The 12,718-nt window shown below is 61.1% G+C and overlaps 4 protein-coding genes across 11 annotated transcripts in view; 3 read left to right on the top strand and 1 right to left on the bottom strand.

The window, feature by feature from the left end:
• ABCA2 (ATP binding cassette subfamily A member 2) overlaps window positions 1-4,327 on the top strand; it is a 34,537-nt gene extending 30,210 nt beyond the window's left edge. For all 4 annotated transcript variants that reach the window (XM_077189418.1, XM_077189416.1, XM_077189417.1 and 1 more), the window contains exons 44-49: window positions 151-254; window positions 521-613; window positions 908-1,010; window positions 1,146-1,283; window positions 1,493-1,699; window positions 1,930-4,327. In XM_077189418.1, the coding sequence (XP_077045533.1) occupies window positions 151-254; window positions 521-613; window positions 908-1,010; window positions 1,146-1,283; window positions 1,493-1,699; window positions 1,930-1,965 (681 nt within the window). In that variant the 3' untranslated portion in view covers window positions 1,966-4,327. The remainder of the gene's footprint in view (window positions 1-150; window positions 255-520; window positions 614-907; window positions 1,011-1,145; window positions 1,284-1,492; window positions 1,700-1,929) is intronic.
• A 406-nt stretch (window positions 4,328-4,733) lies between these two features.
• CLIC3 (chloride intracellular channel 3) lies at window positions 4,734-7,990 on the top strand. Its single transcript, XM_054646485.2, has 6 exons — window positions 4,734-4,778; window positions 5,680-5,789; window positions 6,144-6,269; window positions 6,409-6,515; window positions 6,823-6,998; window positions 7,330-7,990. The coding sequence occupies exons 1-6, from the start codon at window positions 4,743-4,745 to the stop codon at window positions 7,489-7,491; spliced, it is 717 nt and encodes a 238-aa protein (XP_054502460.1). The 5' UTR covers window positions 4,734-4,742; the 3' UTR covers window positions 7,492-7,990.
• A 376-nt stretch (window positions 7,991-8,366) lies between these two features.
• On the bottom strand, window positions 8,367-10,696 carry PAXX (PAXX non-homologous end joining factor). The gene is made up of 7 exons (XM_054646560.2): window positions 10,579-10,696; window positions 10,437-10,497; window positions 10,271-10,305; window positions 9,953-10,143; window positions 9,414-9,485; window positions 8,863-8,956; window positions 8,367-8,750 (listed from the first exon to the last, which is right to left on the bottom strand). Exons 1-7 carry the CDS (start codon window positions 10,662-10,664, stop codon window positions 8,711-8,713), a joined length of 579 nt encoding a protein of 192 aa, XP_054502535.1. The 5' UTR covers window positions 10,665-10,696; the 3' UTR covers window positions 8,367-8,710.
• The window catches only part of TMEM141 (transmembrane protein 141), a 39,819-nt gene continuing 37,738 nt past the window's right edge, over window positions 10,638-12,718 (top strand). Inside the window, exons 1-5 of one of the 5 annotated variants that reach the window (XM_077189216.1) lie at window positions 10,638-10,784; window positions 10,888-10,954; window positions 11,065-11,148; window positions 11,308-11,388; window positions 12,047-12,355. In XM_077189216.1, the coding sequence (XP_077045331.1) occupies window positions 10,638-10,784; window positions 10,888-10,954; window positions 11,065-11,148; window positions 11,308-11,388; window positions 12,047-12,126 (459 nt within the window). In that variant the 3' untranslated portion in view covers window positions 12,127-12,355. Of the gene's footprint in view, window positions 10,785-10,887; window positions 11,149-11,307; window positions 11,440-12,046; window positions 12,356-12,718 lie in introns of those variants that run through there. The other 4 variants (XM_054646564.2, XM_077189217.1, XM_077189219.1 and 1 more) reach the window with 4 other exon arrangements.

Below are 12,718 nucleotides of genomic sequence, written 5' to 3'. Positions count from 1 at the left end.
TCCAGGTGGGAGGTACCCATCCCCTGCTTCACCACACGCCATGCATCTCCTGGAGTGTGGGATGGTGGCCTGAGCTGGACTCAGGACAGGAAGGGAGTGGTAGGGTCCGCCCCAAGGCTGGCATGTCTGAGGGTGCTGTCTGTCCCCCAGGATGAACCAACCACAGGGATGGACCCCAAGGCACGGCGCTTCCTCTGGAATCTCATCCTGGATGTCATCAAAACTGGTCGCTCCGTGGTGCTCACGTCTCACAGGTCCAGAGGGGTTTTGTGCCCATGATGCCTCCAAGCACCTGGGGTGCTGTGTGGGAGGGAGAGGGCTCCCCAGCAATTGGCTCCCCAGTCCCTGGCATGAGGAGCAAGGGGAGCCTGGGACACCCTCTGTTGCCTTCTCTCATCCCTGGTGGTGGGGCTGCTGCACTTGGGTGATGGCCTGGGAGGCCCAGCTCTCCACCTACCCCCACCATAGCCCTGGCACTGTTCTCCGATGCCCTCCTCTGAACCCTCCCTTGTCACCCCAGCATGGAGGAGTGCGAGGCCCTCTGCACCCGCCTGGCCATCATGGTGAACGGGCGGCTCAAGTGTCTTGGCAGCATTCAGCACCTGAAGAACAGGTAAGAGTGTGGCAAGAGCTCAGAATGCCTGCATGGGGCCCAGCAGCCTGTGTGTGCCACTGGGCAGGAAGGGGCTGGATCCCCATGGTTGGGTGACAGTGTGGCATCTGTGACAAGATACCAGCCCTCTGTGTGGGTGCTGCTTTAGAGGTGGACAGGAACGGGGTCACTGAAGTGCCCTGCCACTGGCCTGGTGTCCAGTAGTGGCTGCCTGAGAGCATCGTCCCCTTCCATAGGGTCATGGGGGAGCAGACGAGGGGACAGGTCCTCATTCGGTGCCTTGTTCCTGTGCAGGTTTGGTGATGGCTACATGATCACAGTGCGCACCAAGTCCAGCCTCAATGTCAAGGAGGTGGTGAGGTTCTTCAACCGTAACTTCCCTGAGGCTGTCCTCAAGGTGAGCTGCCCATGGTGGCCATGCTGTCCCCTGCCAGCCCCCACTTCAGGGCACAAGCAGCCTTCATCCTCCATCGGGTGATGGGAGGGAGTCAGGGGGCAAGGGCTCAGTGTCCCCTCTGTGATCACCTCCCAGGAGCGTCATCACACCAAGGCCCAGTACCAGCTGAAGTCAGACCAGATCTCACTGGCACAGGTCTTCAGCAAGATGGAGCAGGTGGTGGATGTGCTGGGCATTGAAGACTACTCTGTCAGCCAAACCACACTGGACAATGTAAGACTGGGGACAGCATGGGCAGCTGGATGCTTGTCCCCAGGGAGTGCCAAAGTGCCAGGCAGGATTTGCCTTTGGGGCAGGGGCTTGAGCTAGACGGGGGAGCATGGTGGCAGCCACCACACAGCAGGATGCCCTGGGTCCTGACCTGGCAAGCATGGGATGGAGGTGCTTGCCAATACCTGAGTCTCCTGCCCCTTCCTCCTCAGGTGTTTGTGAATTTTGCCAAGAAGCAAAGTGACAACCTGGAGCAGCAGGAGACCAGCCCCAGCTGTGTCCTGCAGTCACCCCTGGAGCGTGTGCTGAGCCTGCTGCGCCCCCGCACCACCCCCACTGAGCTGCGGGCCCTCGTGGTGGAGGAGCAGGAGGACCTGGAGACTGATGACGAAGGCCTCATCAGCTTTGAGGAGGAGAGGGTAAGAGGTTGTCCCCAGATCTGGGTGTTCCTGGTCCCACCTGTGTCTGTATCACAGGCCCTGGGACTCAGTGCTGTGACACCACACACAAAGGTGACAAAATGGAGTGGCTGGGCCTGGGAGGGGTGGGGGCTCTCTGCTCTGCCGCCTGTGCCAGACTCTGGCCCCAGATGCCCTGGGTATGCTGGCTAAATGGGCAGCCCCTGAGCCCTGCCTGTCTCCCTGCTCAGGCTCAGCTCTCTTTCAACACGGACACGCTGTGCTGAGTCCCCGGGGACAACCATGTTGTCAAGCCACCAAACCCTTTTGGCCTCTCCCCTCCCTTTGCCCCATGGAGTGGAGTTGCCACAGCTGGAGCCACATGCCAGGGAGGACACAGTGGGTACAGCAATGCCTGGATGGACCTCAGAAGCCACCACTGGAGTGGCTATTTCCCCCTTCAGCTCTGGAGCAGCATCACCGCATGGTGCTGGGGGCATGGTCCTCAACATGCCATGGATGGAGACTCTGAAGGAAAGGACATGGCTTGCTGCCAGCACTGCCAGCCCCACTCACTTTGGGGCAGACACACAGGCCTGTGAGCAGTGCCTTTGGACACTCATGTTGCACTCACTCTGGGGACCTTTGGCTGTGGGTACCTCCCCAGGCCTGGCCCCATGGAGCTAGAAGAAGGATGGCTGCATCCACATCCCCCCTGGCTGATGCTGCCCTGGGCACCACTGGGCAGGTGCTCTGGTCCTTCACCTATAACCGATTTCTGTCACCAGCAGGATGTCACTGGGAGTCTTGGCCTCACTGGTACATCCTGCCCACCCTGGGGTCTGTTTTGCCCTGGCCCTGCCTGGCCTTGGGCACCGGCTTCGTCCCCAGGCAGCAGTGCTGTTGCAGAGGCACGTGGCAGCGTAGAGGGGTATTTCACAGGGTATTTCACATGCTGGCACCAGCTGTTTCTCCCCTCTGCCCCTAATCATGTCACTCACCCTCAAGTCTCTGATCCTGCCTCCTGCCTGCCCTCACCACTTGCTTCCTCTATCACAGGGCATTGCTGCAGCTCTGCCACCTTTCTGCTGTGTCCCTTTCCACTTCGCTTTTTTCCTGACACTTGTTCCTCAGTGTCCAGCCCTGTACAGGAACCAGCTGCACTAGGTTCTTATTGTTGGGTCACTGGTGGTACTGGGAGAGGGGTCACAGCACCCCAGCTTGGCTTTGGAAGCTGGTGGTGGAGTGGCCTTAAGGTACGAGGTCAGGACAGTCCGGGTGGGTGCCAGCAGCCTGGCAGTGGTGCCTGGGGTGGTGGGGAGGGAAGGATGGACTGCAGTAGTGTGACTGGCAGTGTCACTGGCCAGCAGTGGGCACCCCCTTAGTCAGCAGTGCTCCTCCTTTTTGCAGAGGGTCCTGCTGCCTTGTCACCCACAGGGACCATGGCTGGCACCTGCAGCTCTCAACAAGTTGCAGCTGTGCCCAGAGGTGGGCCTGTGATGCTGACCCGCTCCCCCCTGCTGGGTGCCACAGTCTTTGGCAATCCCTCAGGGTGGCTATGCACCTTCCTGGGGAGCAGCCATGGTCCGTCTGCCCTGTGTGCTCCGATGCCCTTTCTGCCTTCCTGGCACAGGCTTGGCTGGAGGCCCTGAGCAGCACCAGGCACCTCAGCTGGCTGCTATGGGAGGTGGAGGTGGAGAGAGGCTGGCTCTGGCCCCACTTGGGCACAGGAGCAGGGCCTGACCTCAACTGTCCCCATGCCCCCTGGTCCTATCAGGCCCATATACCACCTGCTATGGATTGTGATACAATATACAGTATTTTCAATAGGGGGAAAACTGGGAGAAGAAGCTCTATTTTCAGATTTTTGAGACCATTTTTTTAAATGGCATATGGGAAACTGGCTGGATCTGGGATGGGTTGGAGGGCACAGGGGTGCAGCCCTTACCAGTGCCCCCTGCTGTGCCCCTGCTCCTATGCTGGCCACACTCTGCCTTCCCCAGGGGATGCTGGGGGACAAGCCAGCTCAAAGTTTGCTGTTTGCCAGCAGGGAGAGGGGATAGTGTCATCTCTGAGTCCCCAGCTGTCACCTTGGTGGCACCCTGGAGCACCCCAGAGTGGGCAGTGCTGTTGTGCTCTGGGCTTTATCCTTGCCCCATACCTGCCACACTACGGTCTTGTTCCAGGTTCCAGAAGGGCACTGGCACCCCAGTCACAGTGTCTTCCCTGTCCACCCAGTCTTCCCCCTGCCACCATGCCATCATTTGCATGGCTTCTGAGGGTCAGTGGAGGTGCCCACACAGCCTGAGTGGCCACAGTGGCCTACCTGCCATGGGCTTAGTGCTGCCCAGGCACAGTCGCTGTGCTAGAGTCAGTCCAAGGGTGGAGCGGGAAGGTAGCACCCCAGGGCAGGGGTGGCTGCTGCCTTAACACTGTTCACTTCATTGAGTTTGGCCCCGCTTCCAGCCTTGCCTCCCTCTCCACGTCCTTGGCCACCAGCCGCAGGCATGGCGCCAGTGCCATGCTCAGCCGCGGGTGTGGGGCCCCTGGGGGTGGGAACATCTTGGAGTTGCCTGTATATTGCTACCAAACAAAAAGAAGAGGAAATGTGAAAATAATGACCGTTTTAAATAAAAAATAATAACTGAATCCATTGAGGCTGTGTAGTTGGGCATGGGGGGAATGGCAGGGCTGGGTACCTGAAAGGGCCTGGGCTGAGGAGGAGAGTGGCAGTGCCCAGGGTGGGGGTTCAGGATCCTGCTAGGGACAGCGTGTGCTGGGGCACAACACAGGTCTGTGCCCAGTGCTTGTTGTCATCCAAGCAGTGGGGTGGTTGGGGGTACAGGCAGGAGTGGCTGCAGCTGGCAATGCCACCAGCTGCATTATCGGTCTGGGGTTGGCAGCAGCCACGGTGGCAGGGCCCCACAGCAGGGCGTCCTGTCTGTGCCACAGAGCCAGGCGTGGGTGGGAGCGGGTGCACCCTGAGGAGGAATGTGGGCTGGGAGGGGCCGTGGTTTCAGCTGTGGCAGTGAGTACAGCAGTGCAGCAGCAGCCGCCGCTCAGCATGGCCGAAAAACCCCAAATCCAGCTCTTCATCAAGGTGAGGGGGGTCCTCAGGTCAGTGCCCCAGGTCACTGGTAGCTCTGGCAACCAACTCTGGCAGCGCTGTGGTGGGGTGGCTGGGCTGCCCCTGTCCACTGCAGTGCCCAGATGTGGGGCACTGGGCAGGCAGGGGGGCAGATAGCGGGCAGTGGGTCAGGCACTGGATAGGCAATGGGGCTGACAACAGACAGTGGGGCCGGAAGGGGACAGCAGACATGTGGGGGGATAGGCAGCAGAACAGGCAGAAGGCAGCTCGGGCTCTTCTCCAGGGCACACTGCTTGCTGCTTCCTGCCCTGGAGGCACAGGGGCTGTGGGGGCTAAACCTGGGGAGGTTGGACCAGCTTCCCCCTGAAAACAGTGAAAACAGGGCCCAGCAAGCCAGCACCACAGCATCTGCCTGCACCTGCCAGGCCCTTCCCAGCCACCTGGCTAGGGCAGTCTGTCTGGCTGTGCAGGCCAGGACAGAACTCACATGGGATTGTGGCTGGGGTTGACAGGGCCACCAGCAGTATCTCTGTCACCTTCCTCTGGAACATCTTTGCTGCTGGACTGTCCTCTGCTACTGCCACCCCTGCTGCCACACTTGCTCTCAAGCCCTTGTCCCACTGACACTGTGAGGCTGCCGCAGCCTGGAGGTCCTTGTCCCCAGAGGGTGCCAGGGCCAGCACTTGCTGTGCCATGTGGCTGCTCTGGGGTGTGGCACTGAGGCTCTGGGAGCAGGCAGGGGCCAGGAGCTGGCGCCTTGCCAGGCATAGCAGGTGCCATGGACAGCACCACAGCTTGCCAGGCTGGGCTGGGGCAAGTGCCCTATCATCTTCACCCTGTACCCTCTGGGACGGACCCCACTGAGACCATGCCAGGGTGAAAGCGCAGCTGAGCTCTCCTTCTGTGCCCACAGGCAAGTGAGGATGGGGAGAGCGTAGGGCACTGCCCCTTCTGCCAGCGGCTCTTCATGGTGCTGCTGCTCAAAGGGGTGCCCTTCACCCTCACCACTGTGGACGTGAAGAGGTGAGTGGTGGCCCCCTCCTAAGGGGTGCCAGCCTTGGGGCCAGGATCATGTGCAGGGTGGGAGGTTGGTGGGTCCCCAACACTTTGGGAAGGGATGTGAAGGGTGGGGCACTATGGGATGCATGGAGCTTTTTGTACCTCCCCAGGTGACCACTGGTGCTTGGGGGAGGTTGGCAGGTATTTCCTTGGCCACACACTGAGGCAGGAGGGGCCTGAGGGCACCACCTTGTGCACCAGCCCACCAGAACTCCCTTTGCTTGGGACATGTGCACAGTATGAACACACACACACACACACAGTGCCCTGCAGAACGCTGGACATGCCAGGCATCAGTGGCTTACCCATCTCCCACAGGGCACTGGACGTTCTGAAGGACTTCGCTCCAGGTGCCCAGCTGCCTGTCCTCCTCTACAACGGCGAGCCCAAGACCGACACCATCACCATTGAGGAGTTCCTGGAGGACCAGCTGAGCCCCCCCATGTCAGTGGCTGGTGCTGCCTTGAGAGGAGGAAGGGGCCCCCCTAGAGAAGGGCAGGACAAGCTGAGGGATGAGGGGGCTGACAGCACATGAGCCTGTCAGCCTCTGGTACCTGCCTCAGCTGTGCCCATATCCCCGCAGGTGCCCCAGTCTGGTCCCACAATACCCGGAGTCAAGCCTGGCTGGGAACGACATTTTCCACAAATTCTCTGCCTTCATCAAGAACCCGGTACCTGCCCAGGACGAGGGTGAGGAGCGGGTGGGGGAGCACCCCATGCAACCTCGCGGGTGCCACACCCCAAAGCTTAGCCTGGTCACACTGAGCTTTCCCAGTCCCCCCACCGAGTCCACAGTCAGGTCTGTCCAGGCACTGCCCTCTCTACATGGGCCAGTGTGGCTATGCCAGGTCTCTGTGGGAGGGCAGAGGCAGGTGCCACCCTGAGCCAGGTGGGAAGAGGCTGACAGGTGCTGTCTGGACACCTGGGCTGGGCTGGGCTGGCAGGAGGCCACAGCAGAGCAGGGCTGTACTGTGACCTGGCCACCCTCTCCCTGCAGCACTGCAGCGGAGCCTGCTGCGGGCCTTGCTGAAGCTGGATGAGTACCTGAGTGCCCCTCTGGAGCACGAGCTGGCCCAGGACCCCCACCTCCGGGTCTCCCAGCGCCATTTCCTTGATGGAGACCACCTCACACTGGCTGACTGCAACCTGCTGCCAAAGCTCAACATTGTTCAGGTAAGCCACGGGCATCCCAGCACCATGCCCTTCTCCTTTCCCTGACATCCCTATGCCCTCACTTTCCTCTTGGTACCTACAGCAAGCCCCTGCTCCTTTCCCAGTTGCTCTCAGTTCTGTGCCCCCCAGCATTCCTCTCCCTAGGAGCCCTGCCCAGCACCATGCCCTCCCACAGATCCCACTCCTTTCTGCATCCCGACTGCCAGCCCTCCACTGCGCAGTGCCATGAATGTCCCTGGCTCCCTGCCACCCTTCCCAGCTGGTGCCTGCCCTGGTGGTAGAGGCCTCCTTGGCACAGTGTCAGGCAAGTCTCCCCCGTTTGTACCCACAGGTTGTGTGCCAGCACTACCGCCGCTTTGGGATCCCCAAGGACTTGCAGGGCGTGTGGCGGTACCTCAACAGTGCCAGTGAAACCAAGGAGTTCAAATACACCTGCCCCAATAGCCAGGAGATTATACAGGCCTATCGTTCCGTGGTCCGGGCACCGCAGTGAGCCGGGCACGTGCACTGGTGGGTGCCAGGCCAAGGCTGGGGTCAGGCAGGAGGTCAGCACCCACCCTGCCCCTGCCTGCAGGGGCTCAGGAGAGCTCTGCCACTCGCACCCAAATTTTCTCCGCTGGCACACAGGTGCTGGCAGCAATCTGCAGTGCACTCAGCCCCTCTTGTGCCACCCACCCTTCCTCACAACCAGGACAAGCTCTGTGGCCCTTCGAGCATCAGGATGAGGGCAAAGGGGCACGGCCACGGGCACCATCGGTGCCGTAGCTGTGCCCAGCTGAGGGCAGGGGCAGAGTTGGGGACAACAAGCTGCCCTGCAGCCACTTGCACAGGCAGGCAGACTGTGTCACCCACCTGGGCAGCAGGCACCACAGGGTGCCCTCACACCTGCACCAGGTAAGAGGATCTGGCACAGCCATAGAGACCTATGAAGGGAGCTGCCGGGGGGGGATAGCACAGGCAATGGACACAGGTCAGTTCCCCCCAAAACTCACTACTAGGAAGCTCTCAACAGACTTGGGGGTTGTGAAGCAGGGAAAGCACAAGCTAAGCTTCAGAGTTCCTGGAAATCAATAAAAGCTTTGCAAGTAAGACCAGTGTGAGTCTAGAGTGACCACCCCAGCAGCTCCTCCCTCACAAGGCTTTGTACTGACATCCTCATCCTCTGCCAGTGCCCAGCAAGGCAGAGCCCACCCTCCCAGCTCTCCAGAGGGGTTGACCAAGTTCTAACCACACACCTGTCAGCCCACTTGCAAAAAGCTGTCAGGGAAGGGAACTTTTCTGAGGCCCAGACATCTGGGTTCAGCTGAAACAGGCCCAAGGCTTCCTGAGAAAGGGAGAGGCAGAATGGACAGACGCACCCAGAGAGAGTAGCTGGCTAAAAACACCTTTACTGGCAAGAAACAAAGCACAGGTGATCTTTCCATTCCATGGTATCAAAGCTCCATCCAAACTCCACCAGTTCATGGTAAGTGAGGTCAGGAGCTGGTCCCTGCCAGCAGGGAAGAGCTGCAGGGGATAAACCCACCATGCTGGTGTCCCCTCTGCTCCATCTGTTCCCCCCAAAGGGGAAAGCTGAGGGTTGGCTGCCAGGTACTGCTGCCTCTGTTGTCTCCCTGGGTTGAGGAGCTCAGTAGGTCCGGAACAACAGGGACACCTCCTCACTCAGACACAGTGGTCCATAGGGCTGTCATCAGGGCACAGGACAGCACCCATCAGGAGTCCTCGAAATTCACTCCAGATGGCACCTTCTTGCTGGAAGGAGATGGAGGAAACATCAGTCACAAGCCCCAAGCCCTGCTGCCACATAACTTCGGAGCAGAGCCCACAGGGTGCCCAGTGAGCAGCACCCAGCCCCAGCACTGACCTTTTGAAACCAGGGTTAATGAGAGACTCCCCCGGAACCTTCCTTTTGCCTGGCAAAGCTGAGCCAGAAGCCTTACTCTTCCTGGGGCTGGGGTCTGCCTCGGTCAGGAACAGGCAGGACACAGATTACAGGTTACCCAGGAGCTCTGGCTGCCCTGCCAGTCCCTCCACGGCTAGGGGGAGCCTCCAGGAGCCCACCCTGGCAGGACCAGCAGCCACAGAGGGCAAGGGCCAGGCTTGGCCTTCTCTCCCACAAGGAGGCATGGATCCACACAGCCTCCAGTCTGGAAGCACAGGAAAGCCTGCCCTCCTTCTGAGGCTGGCAATGCCCAGCCTTTGACCTGAGCATTCCAGACACCCTGAGAGCCACCACACTAAACCCTGCCCCTGCTCTGCCTGGAAGAGCACCAGGACAACAGGTGACTGCCAGCAGCCAGAGCTGAGGGCACTCAAGAGTGTCCTGGAGAGCACATGGATACAGGAGCAGCAGCCTCCAGGAAGGAGAAGACAAAAGACTGCAGGAGCAGGGCAGGTGCCCCTGGCAGTGCCTACCTGGCAGGAAGAGCTGCTGGCTCCGGGCAGCGTTCTTCTCAGGGCTGCAGGAAGATGCTAACGTCTCCACTGCTACTGAGACAGGAGCCAGAGCCAAAGCTTGTGACAACGCCTCCTAATTCCACATGCAGCACCTTCAAGCCTCCCTCAGTGAGCTCCCTCCACAGCCAAACTGAGCCCCATTCTCCTCTCAGCACTTCCAGCCAGACTGATGCTGCTCCAAAATCTTTCCACCCCTCAGACAAAGATATCTATAAGGCGACTCTGACATTCAGGATGCTAGTGTGGTGCGGCCATGAGAACAAGGGCTGTGTGAACAAGACATAGCACTGTGTCCTCCCGGCCCAGCCCCAACAGGGAAGTGACGGGCAGCAGCTCTTCTGCTGGTCTACTGGGACCGGTGAGAAGAAGCCACCTGGGGTGAAGCCCTCTCCTGCTGCGGCTGAACTGGGGCACCTAGGGCACTTTAGGTCGGGGTGACGATCCCATGAAGGTGGCAGGAGCTGCTAGCCCTCCCCTCTTCTAAACCCACCACGGACCTTCCAGGCGCCTCTCCAGGCTCTCGATGCAGCCGGCCATGCCGAAGACCAGCGCCTGCAGCTGGCTGCGCGCCTCGGCGGCGGGCAGCTGGGCGAGGGCCAGGGCCGGGCACTGCGGCTCCTCCGGCAGCCGCAGCGTGGCCGAACCCGGGCCCAGGCTCAGCGCGGCGGCTCCGTGATCCAGGGCGGCCCTGCGGGGAGTGGGGGTAAGGAGAGCAGGAGAGAGAGGGGCTCCGGGCGAGGTGGGGCCTAGGGTGGGGGGAGCCCAGGGAGAGAGGGTGCCCGTAGCGAGGGAGGTCCCAGGGCGGCGGCACCCACCTGAGCATCGCGCCGTGCTCCTCCGGCGGGCACCGCTGCAGAGGGAGAGGAGGAGGAGAGCGCGTCCAACACGGCTTAGCCTGGGTCCAGATCCATCCCTGCCCCTCCGGCACCCCGGTCTCAGTCCCGGGCTCTCCCGCCTCCCCCTGTTCCCCCCGGTACATACAAAGCCGAGCGCCGGGCAGTCACCGAGCTCCCCGGCCCAGACCTCCATCGCGTCGGTCACACTGCGGGAGGAAGCAGCTCAGGCCAGGGCTGCTCGACCCCCGCCCGCCCCCCAACTGCTCCTTCTCCCGCCCCGCTCTCACTAGACGGCGCCGTCGGGTCCGCAGTAGCAGAGGAACCGGCCTGTCCCGGTCCGGAGCACATGAAAGGGCCCCTCCGCTTCCGCCATGGCCGCGGCGGAAGGGGCGGGTGGCAGGGGCGGGTCCTGCCCCGGGCCGGGCCCGGCACCCTAGCCATGGTGAACCTGGGCGTGCGGCGGGTGGAGGACGATGTGGCTGCCAAGCACCCGGTGCGCCCCGCGGGGGACGGGCTGGGGGGCCTGGGGGTGCGGGGTTGCCGGGACTGAGGGGTCCGGGTGGGCCTTCGGCCCTCGCGCTGATGCCTCCCCGCAGGCGCTGCAGCAGTACGCGGCTTGCCAGTCTCACGCCTTCATGAAGGGCATCGGCACCTTCTTGGCAGGTACGGGCCGGTCCAGCCACCCGGCATCCCCCGGGCTGTCCTTGGCCGCTCCGCGGGGGCAGTGGGGACGTCCCGGCCGTGTCCGGTAACCCCGGCCTCGGTCTCGGCAGGCAGCGGGGCCGCCTTCGCGGTGCAGAATATGGCGCGGCAGAAGCTGCCATACAGCCTGCAGTGGAGCCTGCTGTTGGCTGCGGGTAAGTACCCAGCCCGAGCGGTACAGAGTGGTGTTTGCCACTGTTATGGGGGCTCGTCTCTGGCTCCAGCCACCTCCCAGTGCCCCGGTCCCCAGGGCTCAGGAGGGTTCGTGGCAGCGGGTGCTGCTGGCACTCCCAGGAGCACCTCGGCCTCCCCAGCTGCAGGGTCCCTCGGAAGCTACGTGGTAACCAGAGCTGAGACGCAGAAATGCTCCAACTTCTGGATTTACCTGGAGACAGGCAAGTCCCTGCAAGAGTTCACCGTGACTGGTGGGGTGTCTCAACCCGCAGGTACAGTCATATCTTCCTACTGCTTTGCCTGAGCTTGTTGTGCCTGGTTCTTCCCTGATGCAATAATTACTCTGCTGGTGACCGTGTCATTGCCAAAATCTCATTATATAAGTCCCACACTGGCACCCTGCAGCCAAGGGGTGGGAGCAGGAGCACCCATGGTGGGTGGAGCTCCTTACCTAGTTTCATGCCTCCCCTGTCCCTCTGTGCACCCGGCACAGTGGGTTCCTGAGCAGGGCTGGTGATGTGGGCTGGGTGCACTCGCTGCTGCCTTCTGTCCTGCCTGCTTTGGGTATTCACAAAAGCCAGCACAAAAGGCTCATTTGCTGGGAGCGGAAGAAGGTAAGGGATGGAGAGAGCAACCGAGGTGTGGAGGGATTTGCTGCCCAGTAGGGTGGGCGGAATTGGAGGGGCATCAAGACAGCAGCTGCTGGACAATTCTCATTGGTGCTCGCTGCTTTCTCCCATACATACCTTGAGCTTCCAAAGCTAGGCCAACTTGAAGAGGCTTTACGTGCTTCACCAAGGCTCTGTGGTTCTTTGCCCACGCTTGGCAAACCCATCAGGGTAGTTGGAGGTCCAGGGAACTTGTACTTTCTTGTTGCAGAAAACCTCCCTAGTGCAGAAGACAGGGACGGCGCTGCAACACTGGTGAGGAGGAACAGATACGGTGACGTGGTGGAGTAGCCAGCAGCGCATAGCCTGCCGTGCCCGTGTCCCACTTCACCCCTTCCTGTCTGCCCAACCTGACACTGCCTATGCTGCCTGTGAGGGTGGTGGGCTTGGTGACACTTCTGGAAAGCTCTGAGGACTTGATCCTGCCAGAGACAGCATGGTGGAGGCACCTCAGGGATTGCTGCCTGCCCCATGGCCTCTGCACATTGTGCTCGGGGTACAATAAAAGTTGAGAGCCGAATGCACTTGTTGTGGATGAGGTGAAGGGCAGAGCAGGTGGTGAATGTCAGCCTGAGGCAAGCTCTGGTCCCTCTGTGGTGATGGCAGTCACAGTCAGTACTTGGATTGCTCTGAGACTGCAGGCGCAGACCGGTCTGGTCTGAGTTGTGAGGGTAGAGCTGTTGCTGTGTCATCTTTCCTGAGCCCAGCCAGTCCCCATGTCCCTTCCACCACAGCAGCAAGGCTTTTCATACCTACCTGAACAGGCCTGAGCTAAGTCCCACAGCTGGGTGGCCTCTGGGGTGTCCCCTTCCCCTGCAACAGAGCTGACCATGTGCCCACGGCCCCTCTCTGCAGTGCTCACCTGTCACTGGCTAGTCCCAGA

This window comes from Agelaius phoeniceus, chromosome 21 (assembly GCF_051311805.1).
Source record: "Agelaius phoeniceus isolate bAgePho1 chromosome 21, bAgePho1.hap1, whole genome shotgun sequence".
NCBI classification, from domain to species: Eukaryota; Metazoa; Chordata; class Aves; order Passeriformes; family Icteridae; genus Agelaius; species Agelaius phoeniceus.
This window is presented reverse-complemented; position numbering and strand designations above follow the sequence as displayed.